Source organism: Urocitellus parryii, chromosome 9 (assembly GCF_045843805.1).
Source record: "Urocitellus parryii isolate mUroPar1 chromosome 9, mUroPar1.hap1, whole genome shotgun sequence".
Lineage (NCBI taxonomy): Eukaryota > Metazoa > Chordata > Mammalia > Rodentia > Sciuridae > Urocitellus > Urocitellus parryii.
The window spans coordinates 52,534,258-52,551,797 of record NC_135539.1 but is presented as its reverse complement, the minus strand read 5'-3'; the positions used below and the strand labels follow the sequence as shown (position 1 = coordinate 52,551,797).

Genomic DNA, 17,540 nt, shown 5'->3' with positions numbered 1-17,540 from the left:
AACCAGATCTCACCTCAAGGGAATACTGCATCTAGAAGAGTGCAAGAGGATCCCTAAACAGTCACAAGTGCTGTGACCCCTGAGCAGGGCTCAGAATCTTAGTGTTCCTGCAGGATTCCGGGCCCTTGGCTCCCCAAACCCAAAGCCCACAGTTCTAGCCCACACACAGCTCTCAAGTGGCTTAGCAGAATCACCTATCAGCACCTCTGCAGAACTCCAGACTGTGCTCTGCTCCCATGCAGGTCACTCAGCTACTACCTACCCAGAGCAAAATGCCATCACCCGGCTCTCCCCACCTCACCAGACACCCTGGCACTGGAAGCAGACCAACTCCATCTTGGCTAACCTTTTTTGCTATATTTGGTGGGGGCAGCTCTCAGCATCTGGCCAGGTGTCAGGTAACCAACTCCCCCCCCCCCAGAGGTGATAACTCAGCACAGTGACCACTCAACATAAAAACAGCTCCCAATTGGGCAGGTATGCAGTATGAACAGGGTGCTGCCCACCTGGTGTGGGCTTGGGTGTGAGAGGTCCCCTAGGTGGAAACTGCTAAGTGAGAGGGGATAGGACTAAATTTTGGAGCCTAACAGAGAGACCAGAAACTGAGAAATCTCCAGGCAAGAGAGGGAGACAATACCGGGCTCTCAAGTGAGACAAGCAATCCTAAAAAAAGACCGTGAAGTGCACTCTCCCTGCAGAGACTGGCAGGTGGCACTCCCCGCTCCCAGACACCCTAAACCAGGACCAGTCTTCCCACCCTAGTTACCTACACCATCTTGAGAGCAGAGACACCAGCTTAAAACAAAAACCCCACCTACTGGATGAGAAGAGAAACAGAAAAGATACAGATCTCTAAAACTAGCAGCAGCAACCCTGGTTTCTTCTTTCGAGCATTTTTTTTTCTCTTTCTCTTCTACCCCTCTATCCTCTGACCCTCACATCCCAACATATGTGAAACCAAGAACTCTGGATGAAATAGGATTTTGAGGACTGAGTCAACTGAATATAGAGGTGTTGTGTATTCCCTTTTTTTTTGTCTTCATTTTTCTTTCCCCCTCCAAATTTTACTATTTTAACATCCTGTATTTTTTAAAATACATATAGGTGTTTATTTTATGTACTCTACTGTCTTCCCATGTACTTGTCTACCTTAAATTACTTCCTGTCTATTCTCTTGCTATTAACACTCTTCATTAGATTTCTCTTTCACACTTCCTAAGATATATTAACTCTATACCCTCACATCTTTCCACCTCAGCATATCATCCTAGGCCCACCCCCAGTTTATTGTCCACTATCAGAAACTGTAAACCTTTTTACAAAACTACTAATTATATTTTAGATAATAATCGACTCCAACATTTCTGTACATTGAGACTAAACTGTAAATGTCTTCATAACAACAAATTGTTCATAGGTGATATATTGTTGATATTTCAATCAGTTAACATTGTCCTTCCCATAAAGGAGGGATCTTGTAACCCCACAAGAGCACCATAAACCTAGAGGGTAAAAACAATAACACCACAGACCCACAGAGCTGGAAAGAAAAACACATGAACAACATGAAAAGACAAGGGAAGAAAGTACCACAAACAAATCAAGACACCACATCATTAGAATCATTGGCAGCCACAGAAGAAAAAATGACAGAGAAAGAGTTCAGGATATACATGGTTAAAATGTTCTGTGAACAAATACAAGCAGTGAAAGATCACTTTGACAAGAAGCTACATAAACAAATCCAAGAAGCAAAAAATCACCTCAACAGGGAGATAGAGGTTCTAAAACAAAAACAAAAACAAAAAACAACCAAACAAACAGAAATCCTTGATATGAAAGAAACAATAAACCAAATTAAAAGCTCAAATGAAAACATCACCACTTGGAAGATAGGACATCAGACAATGAAGAAAAAATTATAATCTTGAAAATAACATAGATCACTCAAGAAATATGGGACAGCATAAAAAGACCAAATTTAAGAATTATTGGGATAGAGGAAAGCATAGTCCAAACCAAAGGAACGAACAATCTATTCAATGAAATAATATCAGAAAACTTTCCAACATGAAGAATGAATTGGAAAACCAAATTCAAGAAGCCTACAGAATGCTGAATGTACAAAATCACAACAGATCCACATCAAGGCACATTATAATGAAAATGCCTAATATACAGAATAAGGAGAGAATTTTAAAAGCCACAAGAGAAAGGAATCAGATTACATATTGGGGAAACCAATTAGGATAATGGCAGATTTTTCAACACAGACTCTGAAATCTAGAAGATCCTGGAACAACATATATCAAGCTCTGAAAGAAAATGGGTGCCAACCAAGAATCTTGTATCCATCCAGCAAAATTAAGCTTTAGATTTGATGATGAAATAAAAACCTTCCATGATAAACAAAAGATAAAAGAATTTACAGTAAAAAACTAGCACTACAAAACATCCTTGGAAAAATATTCCATGAGGAGGAAATTAAAAACAATAATGAAAATCAGCAGAGTGAGGTAGTACCCTAAAGGAAAAACTAATCAAAGAAGAAAATCAAGTCTAGTTAAATAACAAAAATAAACAAATATGGCTGGGAATGCAAACCATGTGTCAATAATAACCTTGAATGTTAATGGCTTAAACTCACCAATCAAAAGACATAGGCTAGCAGACTGGATTTTTAAAAATGACCCCACAAAATGTGCCTCCAGGAGACTCATCCAATAGGAAAAGACACAAACAGACTGAAGATAAAATGTTGGGAAAAATCATACCACTCACATGGACTGGGAACCAAGCAGGGGTTTCCATCCTCAGATCAAATAAAGTAAACTACAAGCCAAAGTTAATCAAAGTTAATCAAAAGACATACCAATCATAAATATATATGCCCTAAACAATGGTGCAGCTATGTTCATCAAACAAATTCTTCTCAAGAGTCAAATTCACCATAACACAATAATCTTGGGTGACTTTAACATACCTCTCTCACTACTAGACAGATCTTCCAAACAAAAGTTGAAAATAAAGAATCTATAGAACTCAATAATACAATCAATAACTTACTTAACTGACATATATAGAATATTTCAACCTTCACCAAATGGATATACTTTCTTCTCAGCAGCAAATGGATCCTTCTTTAAAACATACCATAAGCCACAAAGAAACTTAGCAAATGAAAAAAAGTAGAGATACCACCATGCTTTTTATCAGATCATAATGGAATGAAATTGAAAATCAATGACAAAATAAAAAATAGAAGCTACTCCACCATCTGGAGACTAAATACTTTGTTATTGATTGAATAATGTGTTGCAAAAGACATCAAAGAGGAGATTAAAAATTCTTACAGGTAAATCAGAACACTGATACAACGTATCAGATTCTCTGGGACACTATGAAGGCAGTACTGAGAGGAAAGAACATTGCATGGAGTTCATTCCTTAAAAGAAGAAAAAGTCAACAATTAAATGACCTAACATTACATTTCAAAGCCCTAGAAAAAGAACAAATCAACATAAAAAGCAGTAGAAGACAGGAAGTAATTAAAATCAGAGCTAAAATCAATGAAATTGAAATTAAAGTAACAACTGAAAAAGTGACAAGTTAGTCCTTTGAAAAAAATAAATAAAATTGATTAAACCCTTAGCCATGCTAATGAAGAAAAAGAGAGAAAGCTCAAATTACTAAAAACTGTGTTGAAAAAGGAATATCATGACAGACACTACAGAAAGATAATTAGAAATTATTTTGAACATTTGTACTCCAGGAAAGTAGAAAATATCAAAGACATACACAGATTTCTACAGTCTTATGATTTGCCCAAACTGAATCAAGTTAAACAGATCAATTTCAAGCAATGAAATAGACGATCCCATCAGAAGCCTTCCAACCAAGAAAAGTCCAAGACCACATGGATACACAGCTGAATTCTACCAGATCTTCAAAGAATTAATACCTATACTCCTCAAATTATTTTATAAAATAGAAAAGATGGAACACTTCCAAACTCATTCTATGAAGCCAATATCACCCTGATTCCAAAAACAGGGAAAGACACATCAAAGTAAGAAAACTTCAGACCAATATCTCTAAAGAACATAGGTACAAAATTTCTCAATAAAATTCTGGCAAATCAAATACAAAAACATATCAAAAAGATAGTGCTTCACGATCAAGGGGGGTTCATCATCCCAGAGATACAAGGTTGCTTCAACATATGAAAATCAACAAATCTAATTCATCACAACAATAGACTTACAGAATCCTATGATCATCTCAATAGATGCAGAGAAAGCATTCAACAAAATACAGCACCCCTTCATGTTCAAAACAATAGAAAAAACTAGGGACAACAGGAATATATCTCAACATTACAAAAGATATCTATGCTAAGTCCCAGGCCAACATCATTCTAAATGGAGAAAAATTGAAAGCATTCCCTCTAAAAACGGGAACAAGACAAGGATTCCCTCTTTCACCATGTCTATTTAACATAGTTATTGAAACTCTAGTCAGAACAATTAGATGAAAGAAATTAAAGTAACACAGATATGGAAATAAAAACTGAAATTATCACTATTTGCTGATGATATGATTCTATACCTAGAAGATCTAAAAAATTCCACCAGAAAACTTCTAGAACTTCCAGATTTCATTTATTAATGAATTCAGGAAAGTATAAGAATATAAAATCAACATCCATAAATCAAAGTCATTTCTGTACATCAATGACAAATCCTCTGAAAAAGAAACTAGGAAAACTATCACATTTACAATAGTGTCAAAAATTAAAATAAAATATTTGGGAATCAAAAAAAGAGGTAAAAGACCTCTACAATGAAAACTACAGACCACTAAAGAACGAAATTAAAGTTGGAAAGATGTACCTTGTTCTTGGATAGGCAGAATAATATTGTAAAAATACCAAACTACCAAAAGCACTATACAGATTTTTAAAAATCCAATAAAAATTCCAATGGCATTCCTCATAGAAATAGAAAAAGCAATCATGAAATTCATCTGGAATTAGCTAAAGCAATCCTTAATAAGAAGAGTGAAGCAGGTGACATCATTCTACCAGACCTTAAACTATACTACAGAGCAATAGTAACAAGAACAGCATGGTATTGGAACCAAAACAGACTTATAGACTAATGGTACAGAATAGAGGACACAGAGACAATCCCACATAAATTCAGTTATCTCATACTAGACAAAGGTGCCAAAAACATATAATGGAGAAAAGATAGCCTCATCAACAAATGGTGCTAGTAAAACTGGAAATCCATATGCAACAAAATTAAATTAAGCCCCCATCTCTCATCATGCACAAACCTCAACTAAAAGCAGATCAAGGACCTAGGAATTAGACCAGAGACCTTGAATCTAATAGAAGAAAAAGTAGGCCCAAATCTTCATCATGTCTGCCTAGGATCTGACTTCCTTAACAAGACTCCTAAAGCACAAGAAGTAAAATCAAGAATCAATATATCAGATGAATTCAAATTAAAAAGCTTCAATCAATACATTGGATGAATTCAAATTAGTTACTTGAAATAGACTCTCTGAAAAATATAATGGTAACTTATCAAATTAATTTTTATATAGTAAAGGAAACAATAACTTATAAGGACAGATATCATCTGATTTCACTTAAGTTTATTATATAGATCAGGCAAATTCACTGAGACAGAAAATGGAATAGAGATTACCAGGGACTGTGTGGGGAGGGAAAGGAAGTTATTGCTTAATGAGATTCTTTTTGGAGTAATGAAAAGTTGTGCAATAGATGTAGAAGTGATGATTGTACAACACTGTAAATATAATTAATGCCACTCCTGGTAAAAATTTGAAATAAACTCAGAATAAATAAAAGAAAGCATTCTGATCAAAATAACCAATCATCATAGGTGAAACAGTAGAAGCATTCTCATTCAAAAACACAATAGAATATTAATATTCTAGCACCATACATCACAAACATTCCATTCTGTTTTGAAAGTATAGTCTAGTGCAATAAAATATAAATTGAATATTAAAGTTAGACATACTATAAAGAAATAACACATTTATTTTTGTTTTATAATATATTATAGAGCAAACACTTATTTATATCAGAAATGATCTTTTTTTCTGATTTTCACCTGATCTGATTTTGATATGATATTGTTTATACTAATAAATACACCTGTTTCATTCAAGCAAAGTTATTACTTATCTCTTATACAGACTTAGTTACTTGAAATAGACTCTCTGAAAAATATAATGGTAACTTATCAAATTTTTATATAGCTATCATTATTCTTCTAAACCACTGGATGACTAACAATTTAATAATATTCTTCCTTCATTTACTTCTAATTATAGCATAGGGACATTCATATTTCATATTACATGACAGGAAATCATTTTACCTTCAAATTCTTCTGCTGTTTGGTTTTGAGTTTCTGTTTGTAATTTCTCTTCTGATACATCAACCTTCATAACAAAAGGTACAGTAAGTAATTCCAAATTAAATATCTCAGAACTCTATTTTACCTTCTTTTAGAAAGAAAGCTAGTTTTTCACTCTCATCTATAATACATTGAAGAAACTATAATTTTCCTGAATGTATCAAATAAAAAACGTGGACACAATTAATGGATCAGAGAGGCAACTGTGAATACTGAATAGTACCACAGGAAACTCGGTAATAATATGATTCTCCCTCATAGATACTTCCAAACAAATTGAGTTAACAATTATTGATTACAATTCTTGTTTAGATTTGCATTTTAATAAGCTTCAATCTTTATACAAAGTTCAATGCTTGCAAAGTTTTTAAAAATAATTCTATGATAAAAATACATAATAGACACATATCAAGTATATACAGACTTTTTACCTTTTTTTCTTTTTCCCAGGATTTTTACCATAACAATTTCATAATTAAATACTTTTCTAGCAAAAGAAATTCTTAAAAATTTCTGTCTTCTTTAAAAGTATATAAAATTGTTTTAAAACTATTACGTGTTTACAATCACCTTATTATGGAAGTTTTTGTGTAGATGAATCTGAAATTTAAAAAATGTAAAAATTTTCCTTCTTTCAGTAATTATATTACTTTTATCACAACTTTGTGTCAATACCAATTAGAAATGTTTATAAGTTAAAGGTATCATATAGATTTCCAAATATTACCTTCAACATTCTAAATATAAAACCAGTTGTGTTATCGAAGAAGACTTTTATTCTATATAAGATAATATTGATGAGTTTTTAATTAACATTTATTCAAGATACTGAAAGAGTCTAATAATTCAGAATAAATACCTTTGAGTTTCCTTCATTAAGAACAGGAGGTAAAATCAAGGATGGTATCACTGTTTCTTTCTCATCAGGTAATATTTTGACAGATGGTGATTCTTGATTTTTTTTGCTGGGTGATTCTATTTTACGTGGTTTATCATGGTTCTCTGATGAAGATGTATGAAGTAGAGCTTCATCAGTTGAAACTTCATGTGAAATCTCTAAAAAAGCTGATTTATCTTGAGAATTGAGGTTCTGTGAAAGATCTGAAATAGCAGAGCTAGATCTTTTCTTCTCTGAGCTTTAGAATTACAAAACATCTGTTATTAGATTATGTGAAGAACATTTTATTTGCAACTGAAGAATCATTTTCATAATCAATAAGGATATTAAGTATGTGATCATAACTATTCATTAATTAATGGTAATAAATATGAAATTGAAATTAGGTAACAAGTTAAAGATAGCAATCTCTCTTCTTTTTTAATTTTCAGCGGACACAACATCTTTAAGTGTTTCATTCTGACCATTCCTGAGCATGACATGTCTTTTGGATTAAGTTGTCTAAAATGTTTTTCTGTGAAAATTCTTTAGTCCTTCTATGCAACCCTTCTAGTCAAATGTCTTGGATGAAAATAGAACATGACTTGTAAAAAATGTAAAGCAAATGGGAACCCTGATTCTGTAACACCCGGTGGGAGGGAACCTCTGTACCGTAGGAGGTCCTGGGGAAGAAGAGGCATAAATCATCTCTTTGTTTTTCAGAAATGCTCCACAAGTTTCCCTACTTTCCTGTGCTGCTTAAGCTACTAAGAGCACTTCCAAGTGAATACTGAACTCAAAAACACACTTGACAATGCTGATTAGGAGACAATAAAGGGTGGCCAATTCCTGCACTTTCTACTCAGAACACCTGCAGATGTCATCTACTTGCCAGGCAGATGAACTGAGTCACTGACAAAAGGAACTGATTGATTTCAAAAAGTTTTTTTTTTGTTTTTCTTAAACAAAGAGCTCAATTAAATCAATTGGACTGGCCTAGGAGACCTAAGGGAGAGGTACCACAGTGGGAGACCCACACATAGCCTCCATTAAGCTGAAATGCCTAACATATATCCTAACAATTGTAAAGCCTTTGTTTCCAGGAGTACCACTTGTGCTCTCTGGAATTATACTTCTTGTATATGTACTCCAACTATTATGATCATACCTCACTCCTAGTCAGCTTCAACTGACCAGAGTTGCCCAGAGTTGTGCTAAGTACCTGAATTGGTGCCTTAAGTCAAATAAAAAAGGTCAGCACAGAAAATTAAGGATAAATCCACTTGGCTGTCTAAGATATGGTTAAAGGAAGTTTTTAAATTACCTAAGTCCAGGACTCCTATGGGGCATAACTGAGATCAATAATGCAGAATGGTCTCACCTTGGAGTATGAGGCCCTAGTGATAATAATTTTAATGTAAAAATGTCTTGGCCAAGAACCACAGCACATCCTATAGAGGGAGAAGATAGCAGGCCTGAGACTGCTATCCTTAGAAAGGCTTAACTGCAAAGTTGACACTTAATTGGCACCTGGGAACTTTGGAAAGGTTCCAGCTACTCCCCAAACTATTAGAGTGGCTCATGTACCTATACTGTACAAAGAATGTAGTTTATGCTAAAAACCTGTTTATCCTTCTGAGTGACTGGAAGTTTGGAACTTGGCAGATAGAAAGTTCTATTTGACTAGCCTTTAGTAAAAACCCCAGACACTGAGTCAATAGTGAACTTCTCTAGCATTCACACATTTTGTTACTTGCTGGAGAAATTAAGAACAGCTTGTGACTCCAGTGGGAGAGAACACTTGGAAACTTACATCTTGTTTCTTCTGGATTTTTTCCCCACAGACCATTACCTTTTGCTGATTTTGCTTTGAATCCCCTTTTTTCTGCAATAAATGACATTAAGTTTTCCTAGTAATGGAACTGGTCTTGAGTATCCCTGACACACAAAGCTATTATTTTGTACTCTATTTTACTGTTTGCTGTTTCTCAGGTTACATAATTAATATGTGATTTCTTAATTATTAAACTTGAAACAGATACACAGCAATACTTGTTGGACAACTAACCTGTTAGAAACATCTATAATGGCTGATCTCATACATGATAAAAGTTGGTCATGCACATGGTAAAGAAGTGTCTGAACTGGCATTATCATTCAATAATATTGCATACAAAGAGGGTAAAAATAAATTACATTCCCATTGAAATATAACATGTAGGCAGGGATTCTATGTAATGTTAAAAACAAAACAAAACAAACAAACAAAAAAAACACTGGATACTCCATAGTGGACTACAGAAGCTTAAGAAAGAAATAAATAGCTCTATTTGATGCCCTCGTCTCTGTCATTATGCAAGCTATAGAACAAACTACTACTGTTACTAATATATATATATGCAGCTAAGGATTAGGCAAAACATGTAACATACCTAATCTTCCTTGAGATTATCTGAATTCCTGTCATAATTTCAATAGATAGGACAAAAAGTACCACAATGTGAACTGCTAACACTATTGAAACATTTGATTACATTGATGACACTGATCTGCCCTGAAAATGCATTGTATATTTGTTAAGTACATCAGATTAAAGAAAACTTTAAATAAAAACAAAATCTAGGACCTGTCATTCAACTCAACTTGGAAGCAAGAAGTCATCATATAGACAGCATCAAAAACACACATTCCATATCCTTCAAAGGAAGGATATTTATGGATTCTGCAACCCCAAACACAAATGACTTTAGTGGTGACATCGCATTCTATACCTGATTGATTCTTTAAAGCATCTGTATCAATGCAACTACTTTTATATGGAAGCCCTTACACTAAAAAGCTTTAGAATAAGTCCAGGAATCATGAAAACAAGTTTTAACTTTAGATTGTTATATCCTGTCTACTCACAAAATACAGATAAGTCTAAGCAACTTATCATGACTGAAGCCTTAGAAAATAATACTTCATGTTGTTGTCACCTCCTGGATCTTTGAACTCAATGACTTCCTTCTATTGCTAAATGGTATATTTTCTTTGGAAAGTTCCTGCTATCTTATTACTGAGCCTAACTGGGCAGGTGTTCTTAGTCTTCAACCCAACATTCCTATTCCACAAATAGTTTTTATAAAACCAAAATCTCCTAAGGAGATAAAAAGCCCAGGGAAACTCTATTAAAAGGTGGAGATATCACATCCTATCAGGGGCCAATCCTGTCCCATAAGACCTTACCCAAATTCACAAAATGTGGTCTTATACTTATTCAACACAGAGATGTCTCCCTTCTGTTTTTTTTTTAAAGTGGTTTTCTTTTATTTAGAGAGAGTGAGAGAGGAGAGAGAGACAGAGAGAGAGAGAGAGAATTTTTAATATTTATTTTTTCTTAGTTTTCGGCGGACACAACATCCTTGTTGATATGTGGTGCTGAGGATCGAACCCGGGCCGCACGCATGCCAGGCGAGCGCGCTACCACTTGAGCCACATCCCCAGCCCTCCTTTCTGTTTTAACCAACCATTGTCTCAGTAAGATCTTTGCCTGTAAGACTTGACAAATGACAATAAAATACTATTAACTAATGTGATAGCCTCTCTCAAAGGTGACAAAATCTTATGGAATACTGCATTCATCTACTATAGCAATAGTAGGTTGTTGACATTCCATGGCATCTGAATATCCTTCAAAATTGGGTGAATTTCAGGCATCATTCATGTCCATAGAGCACAAACTGCCTTAGAATGACTGAATTAAATTTGTACAATGTTTCATGAATCATTGCTATTGGACAGTTTCATGGTAAGGCCATTGGGACACCTATGACAGACTTCTTAAACACGTAGTTTTCTGAGGTATCTCCTGCCAAAGGAAATAGGCACAACAAATTAGTCACAAATCGATTTTTATTTTTAATATGGAGATACCAAGAGAAGGGACTGAATCTAAAGGAAAATATGAGACATGAAAAAAGCAGTCAAGAATGTATAATGACTACCTTATTGGGTTCCTGTTTGAATTCATAGCACAATGAAGGAAGAAAATGACATCTTTCAAAGTATTTCAAAGACATAGAACCCACCATCATCTATCAAGTTTATTTCATTTGCTAATTAAGCCAGCCTTTTTGAAAAACACCTCCACAGTACTTGTTGGTCCAGCATTCCCTGATAATTTACAAGCTATAGGTTGTCATATTATTTAAAGGCCCCTCCTTCATGTTTGAACTCCAAAGCATTTAGGAGTTAGGAGTCAAGAGGAATAATATACTCTTTTTTCTTTTTTTAACCCCTTGCTTTGACCTCAGTACATGATGAATACAACATATTGTTCATTTAAAAGACAGACACCGTCTTTATATCAGATGATTTGGCAGACCTCCTCTTCTGACACTGCAATTGAACTTTAATGGTACATGGTAAGTGGTAGGACGTTGCTAAATCAATCACTTCAAACAACAATATGGCTCATTTCTTGGAGAAATAATAAATGTTTTTTAGATATGAACTTGTCTGACCCTGGGAAACAGCCCTCAAGGGAGGTGAAAAATGACTTTCTCTTTCCTATTCCAGATATTAATAGAAATTCCCAAAACACTTTTCTGTGGCTAGCCAGGAATTAGAGCACATAATGTGAGTTTATTATTATTTTTAGCTTTGCACCTTTACCTAACCCACCTGGTGATCTTATTAATAATTTTCTCCTAGACAATACTGTGGAAATTAGCATATTCAGGACCAGGTAACAACCAGAGCTAATGGAGAGACTTATCAATGAGATTCCCAATGGTGGAGAGACAAGTCTTTATTTCTGGATGGCCCTGATGGCTCTCTCTCTTCTCCCTTTTGGTTATTCAGCAGAGCAAGCTTATCAGGACTATGCTATGCCCATTCCCCCAGTCAGGAAGCTCTCACTGCTACATGGTTAAGTAGGTCTTATCTATACTCTCCCAATTCCCCTAGAATTTCTATGGTGAATCCAGCTGTCCCAGTTCAAATATACCTCTCTGTGGAATAATATCACTTTAGGAGATATTGTACCCTCTACTGCTTTTCAGATTATTAGGTTTCTTCCAAAAATTTACCATATGCCTATAATGTAGATACCAGTAATAAGCTCCTTATAAGTGTAACAAAAATAGTTAAATATTATGAGATCTCTAGAGCTTTCAATGGTAATATAACTTTTCATTTACAGGAGTTTATTCTGATAAAAACTAGAAAAGAACAAAACATTTTATGAGATATTTTATTTCAAAATTAGAAATCCTCTTTGTCATTAAATAATACCTTCAGTGACTACCCAATCTAAGTTATTATTCCCTGTGACTCTTTGATAGGTATTTTTATTATTTTCACTTATTGACTTCTAAAATTATCTTGTTCATTTATTTTTATTTATTGTCTAACTTTCCTATTAAAATATAAGCACATAAAGGAAAGGGATATTATCTGCCTTACTTATCAACAAAACTTAATATCTAGAAAATACTTGGCATTTGAAGGTGTCAAAAACATTTGTTGAATGAATAGGTTTAATGACTAAATGAATGAGTAAATTTAATAATTAATTGTCTAGTATATGGAGAAAAATAGGCATGAATTAATGTTCTGCTTTTTTTGTATGTTTTTGTGCTTTATAATAACCCTAAATAATATTGGGGGCATACAAGTTCTAACAAAAAGATTTAGAAAAGAAGTATGTTGGATATGAATATCTGAAAAATAACCCGCCAAGAAATAGTTTATATTTTTGTTTCTTAAAGGTACAGCATCGAAATTCATAAGAACACATATGATGTGAAACAATAAATTATTAAAATCTATTGTTTAAATATTTGCCACTATTTGTTCCCTATGCCAAAATAAATTGTTAAATGCTGCAAAGTGGGAAAAAAACTGTACTTTATTGTAAGCAATACCATGTGTCTGCTCAGGTTGGGTCTCCTTACTTCACTCCCATCCACTCTCTGAAGGTTAGGAGACTTTTCCAAAGTATTTCAGAAATTCTATTAGGATCTAAGAAGTAACCCAAAATGAAGGTTGATGAATAATATTGTGCTTTGTGCTTTATATTTTGAACTTTTATAATATTTAGCAATATTTAACTTAAAGCTGTTATGGGCAATTCTATAAAACCTATCAAACTAAAACAGCCTATTTCATGTCTTATTTCCCATTATCGTCCTTAATCAAGACTTCAAACAAAATCAATGACTGGCCTTTCTCTAGCCACACTGTGTAGATTCTAAGCACCCTCATCTTTGCCTTGAAACAAAGTTCTGTCCACTTGGAAAATCCTTTGCTTATATTCCCTGTAAAATCTAACCTGACTCTTTTCTTAAATTAAATGCTATGTAGCCATAAGTAATCTAGAATATCTAGAAAATACTTGGCATATGAAGGTCTCAAAAACATCTGTTGAATGAATAGGTTTAATGACTGAATGAATGAGTAAATTTAATAATTAATTGTCTAGTATATGGAGAAAAATAGGCATGAATTAATGTTCTGCTTTTTTGTATGTTAAGATACAAAAATAACCATTCTTTTTTTTTTTTTTTTTTTTTTGTGGTGCTGGGATTTAACCCAGGGCCTTGTTCATTCGAGGCAACCATTTTCCCTTTTATAGAACTTTTTGGTAACTTCTTGTAGAATGCATCATTTTATTACACTCTACTTATTCTGTACATGTCTAGCCCACTTTACCAGATAGTTAATTCATTGAAGGCAATGGCCATATATTTGCCACCCTTTATATCCCACAAAATCTAGCACAATGCCTTGTGTAGAATGAACTGTTAATACTTCCTCATTAGAGCTCAATTGAATTGAAATGAATTAAAATAATCTTCCTCCTGAGGTTAGAGAATATTACATCAATCAAGTTTCTAGAGGAATTATTTGATATTAAATCAATCAAGTTTAAGAGGAATTATTTGATATTAATTCTATGCTCTTTCCCCCTAATCTTACATTCCTTATGATCCTCAGTCTGTTGTTACCATATGAAAGGTGACTGAGGCTGCTTTATTATGTCCTTTTTAAGTGTAGAGATTCTCTTTAAAATATATATATTTTTTCAATGCTGAAGATAAAACCCAGGCCTAGTGCAGGTTAGGCAAGCATTCTCTCAACTGCGCTGTGTCCCAGTCCTAAAATGCCTTCCCCCCCCCTTAAAGGCAATGTTTATATTTTCTGAGATGCATTAGTGTACAGTCTACCAAATTCATCAGCAACAACTAAATGCTCACAATGCTGACCATTCACATATAAAATGTAAAGGAATACATTACAAGAAAGCTACACATAAGTTTGCAAAGCAAAAAAGTAAACCAATGTTCAATTTTCTTTTGAAATATAAAAAATACACACTTTAAAAAAATATAATCTCTACAAACATGAAAAATGGAACTTTTCAAAGCTTTGACCATTAATCATCACACTTACTACCTAATACTTAGTAATTCATCTAGATATATAATCTAGAAATATTAAAAATGGTAATAAAGGAGAGAAATACATATTTGTAGGTAATTCTTTTTTCTTTTCTACATGGTAATCAAAACCAAAAAAATTTACACATTAGGCTCTGTAAAATTAAGGAGTAAACAAATTCCTCATGTATATTTGATTTGAATTCTCAATAATTTATGTCAACAAAAAAGGAAACATTGACACAATTTATTTTCACCAAATAACAATGTAACTCTTAATGACAGAATTTGCTGTTACTAATACCTGTAGTTCAGGCTTACTATTTCTATGGCTATTCATATTACTATTAATATGGCTAATCATACAGACTCACAATGGAATACTACAAGTTTTCTAACTGGATGAATCAATAAACTCAAACATTTATGTACATTTGTATGTATATAATACATAAATATAAACAATATATATTTAAATTTATATATGTTTATAAATATATATTAACACATATATATTTTTCAAGTAACTGAGAAAAAAATCAAATTCAAAAATGTTTTCAAGTGAGTTGTTTAAAAATATAAGTCATGACAAGCATGGTGGTGCACATCTGTAATCACAGTCACTCAGGAAGCTGAAGTAGGGAGGACTGCAATTTAGAGGGTCAGCCTTGACAACTTAGAGAGGCCTTGGAAAACTTAGCAAGATCCTTTCTCAAAATAAAAATAAAAAGGGTTGGGGATTTGGCTCAGTAGTAAAGTGTTCCTAGGTTAAATTCCCAGTATCAAAAAAAAAAAATCCTACTAATCTAGGTCATGAATTTTGATAACTAAACTTGAAACAAAGGTCAGGGGCAGTTCCTCTCTGGAAATTTAATTGCTTATGGTCTTACTTCAAATTTTTTATTTAAACTTTTTGATTTCTCACTGAATTAAAATTGTTCAGTCTTTGACATCTAAAGTTTCACACTTTTCTCTATTTAAAATGTGTTTCAAAAAAATGTACTTCACATATATGGGTACAATATTATAAGCAAAGATGTAAATCAACAAGTTTTAGACACTGGATTTTGATTGGATATTTTCATCACAGATGTATGAACTCATAAAATTAGAAAAAGAACAAAATTTTTTAAATGTTTTACCTTTCTTCAATTGGTCTTTGATTTTGGACGATTGGGATCTGTGATAAAGATAATAATACATCTTAATATACTAAATACATATAAAATATTTACATCAGATCATTTAAAAATATCATTCAAAATACTTTTCTTAATATGACAGTTGTGTAATACTAAGGTTATCAAAAAAAAGATAATAAATTACCATATTTTGTCATTGGAATAGACATTATAGGAGAACAGGTCACCAAATGATACTTTACTTCTCTAAATTAAAAGCAAAGAGGGCTTTACACTTTTAGTAAATAAAATTACTTTAAACGTATATTAATTATATAATCATTTTTCAACATCAATTTGGAAGAGTTTGTAAGGCTAATACATACAATATACAAACATAGTACTGCTTTTTATAAATTTTTATAAAATGTATGATCTGAATGCACACTATATTTATTGAGGTGTGTGATTAAAATATATAAAACCTGTGATTTTAAAAATGTGATTTCACTAATAGACTATCTCTTGGGAACATGATACATATTTCCCTACACCATAAATGTTGATTCTAGGTTTTACTCCAGGCCTGAATTTCATCTAACTTGGTTTCTTTTATGCAGAGATTAGCGGGCTTATCCTTACCTACGTGCAAATTTGTGTTTACCAAACTAATTTTCTTTTCTTCACATTGCTAGTATACATTCCTAAATTCCCCCTGAAGTTAAATGTGGCAAAGAGAATATGAAAGAAAATGATATGTTCCACTTCCACCCTTGTCAATGAAAATTACTCTTGTTTGTTCTTCTGATAGTTGATATCTATGCCTAGTGTGGTGCAAGACATCACATTTAAGATGGTAAAGACTGCACATGCCAGGATACCTGAATGGCCTTGGAGACAACTCTCTACCTTGAATACTGACCTTTAACTTCTTAAACTATTAGCACAAGGAAATAAAGTATAATGTTTGAGCCATTATACATTTTGTGTCTATATGTCAAAATGGTTAGCCTTGATACTAATTAACATATCAAAAGGGATTTTCCTACACTCTACACAGAAAACTAGGACAGAGCTAAATAATGATACAATAAAACATTTACATAGTGCTTCACAACATAGAAAAGCAGTTCATAAACCTTATTTTATCCTCATTATGTTCTTATAAAGTATTACTATATTTCACTAAGGGTTTGTATATAATCTTGATAGTTCTTAATAGAAGATGTAATAATTAATTTTAAAAAGATGGCTCTTCTACAAAAAAAATCTTAAAAGCAGATATGAAAACAATATAAGAACTACTTTTCCAAAATGTCATATATATATATATATATATATATATATATATATACACACACACACACACACACACACACACACACACGTGTGTGTGTGTGTGTGTGTGTGTGTGTGTATGTCAGACCTTTGTATAATATAATTTAGTGTCTAGTAGAAGAAATCCAAATATTTTCTTCTTTACCCCTTTTAGATCCCTTTTAGATTTTAGGCTTCCATTCCCCATAGCACAGGGTGACAAGCTAGAATCTCTGTGAAACCCAGATCCAAGAACATTGGATGTTTCTAACCTTAGAGAAAGCTTTATTTTGATACAGCAATGTCATAGCTTCCAAAAGAGTTAAATTAGCAAAAAAAAAAA

The 17,540-nt window shown here is 33.1% G+C and overlaps 1 protein-coding gene across 1 annotated transcript in view; it reads right to left on the bottom strand.

Annotated features, from left to right (window-relative positions):
* Positions 1-7,296: 7,296 nt before the first annotated feature.
* Positions 7,297-17,540, bottom strand: part of Ccdc7 (coiled-coil domain containing 7) — a 106,159-nt gene continuing 95,915 nt past the window's right edge. Inside the window, exons 17-18 of the mRNA XM_026405166.2 lie at positions 15,902-15,939; positions 7,297-7,594 (exon numbers count right to left, since the gene is read on the bottom strand). Coding sequence (XP_026260951.2) covers positions 7,297-7,594; positions 15,902-15,939 — 336 coding nt within the window. The remainder of the gene's footprint in view (positions 7,595-15,901; positions 15,940-17,540) is intronic.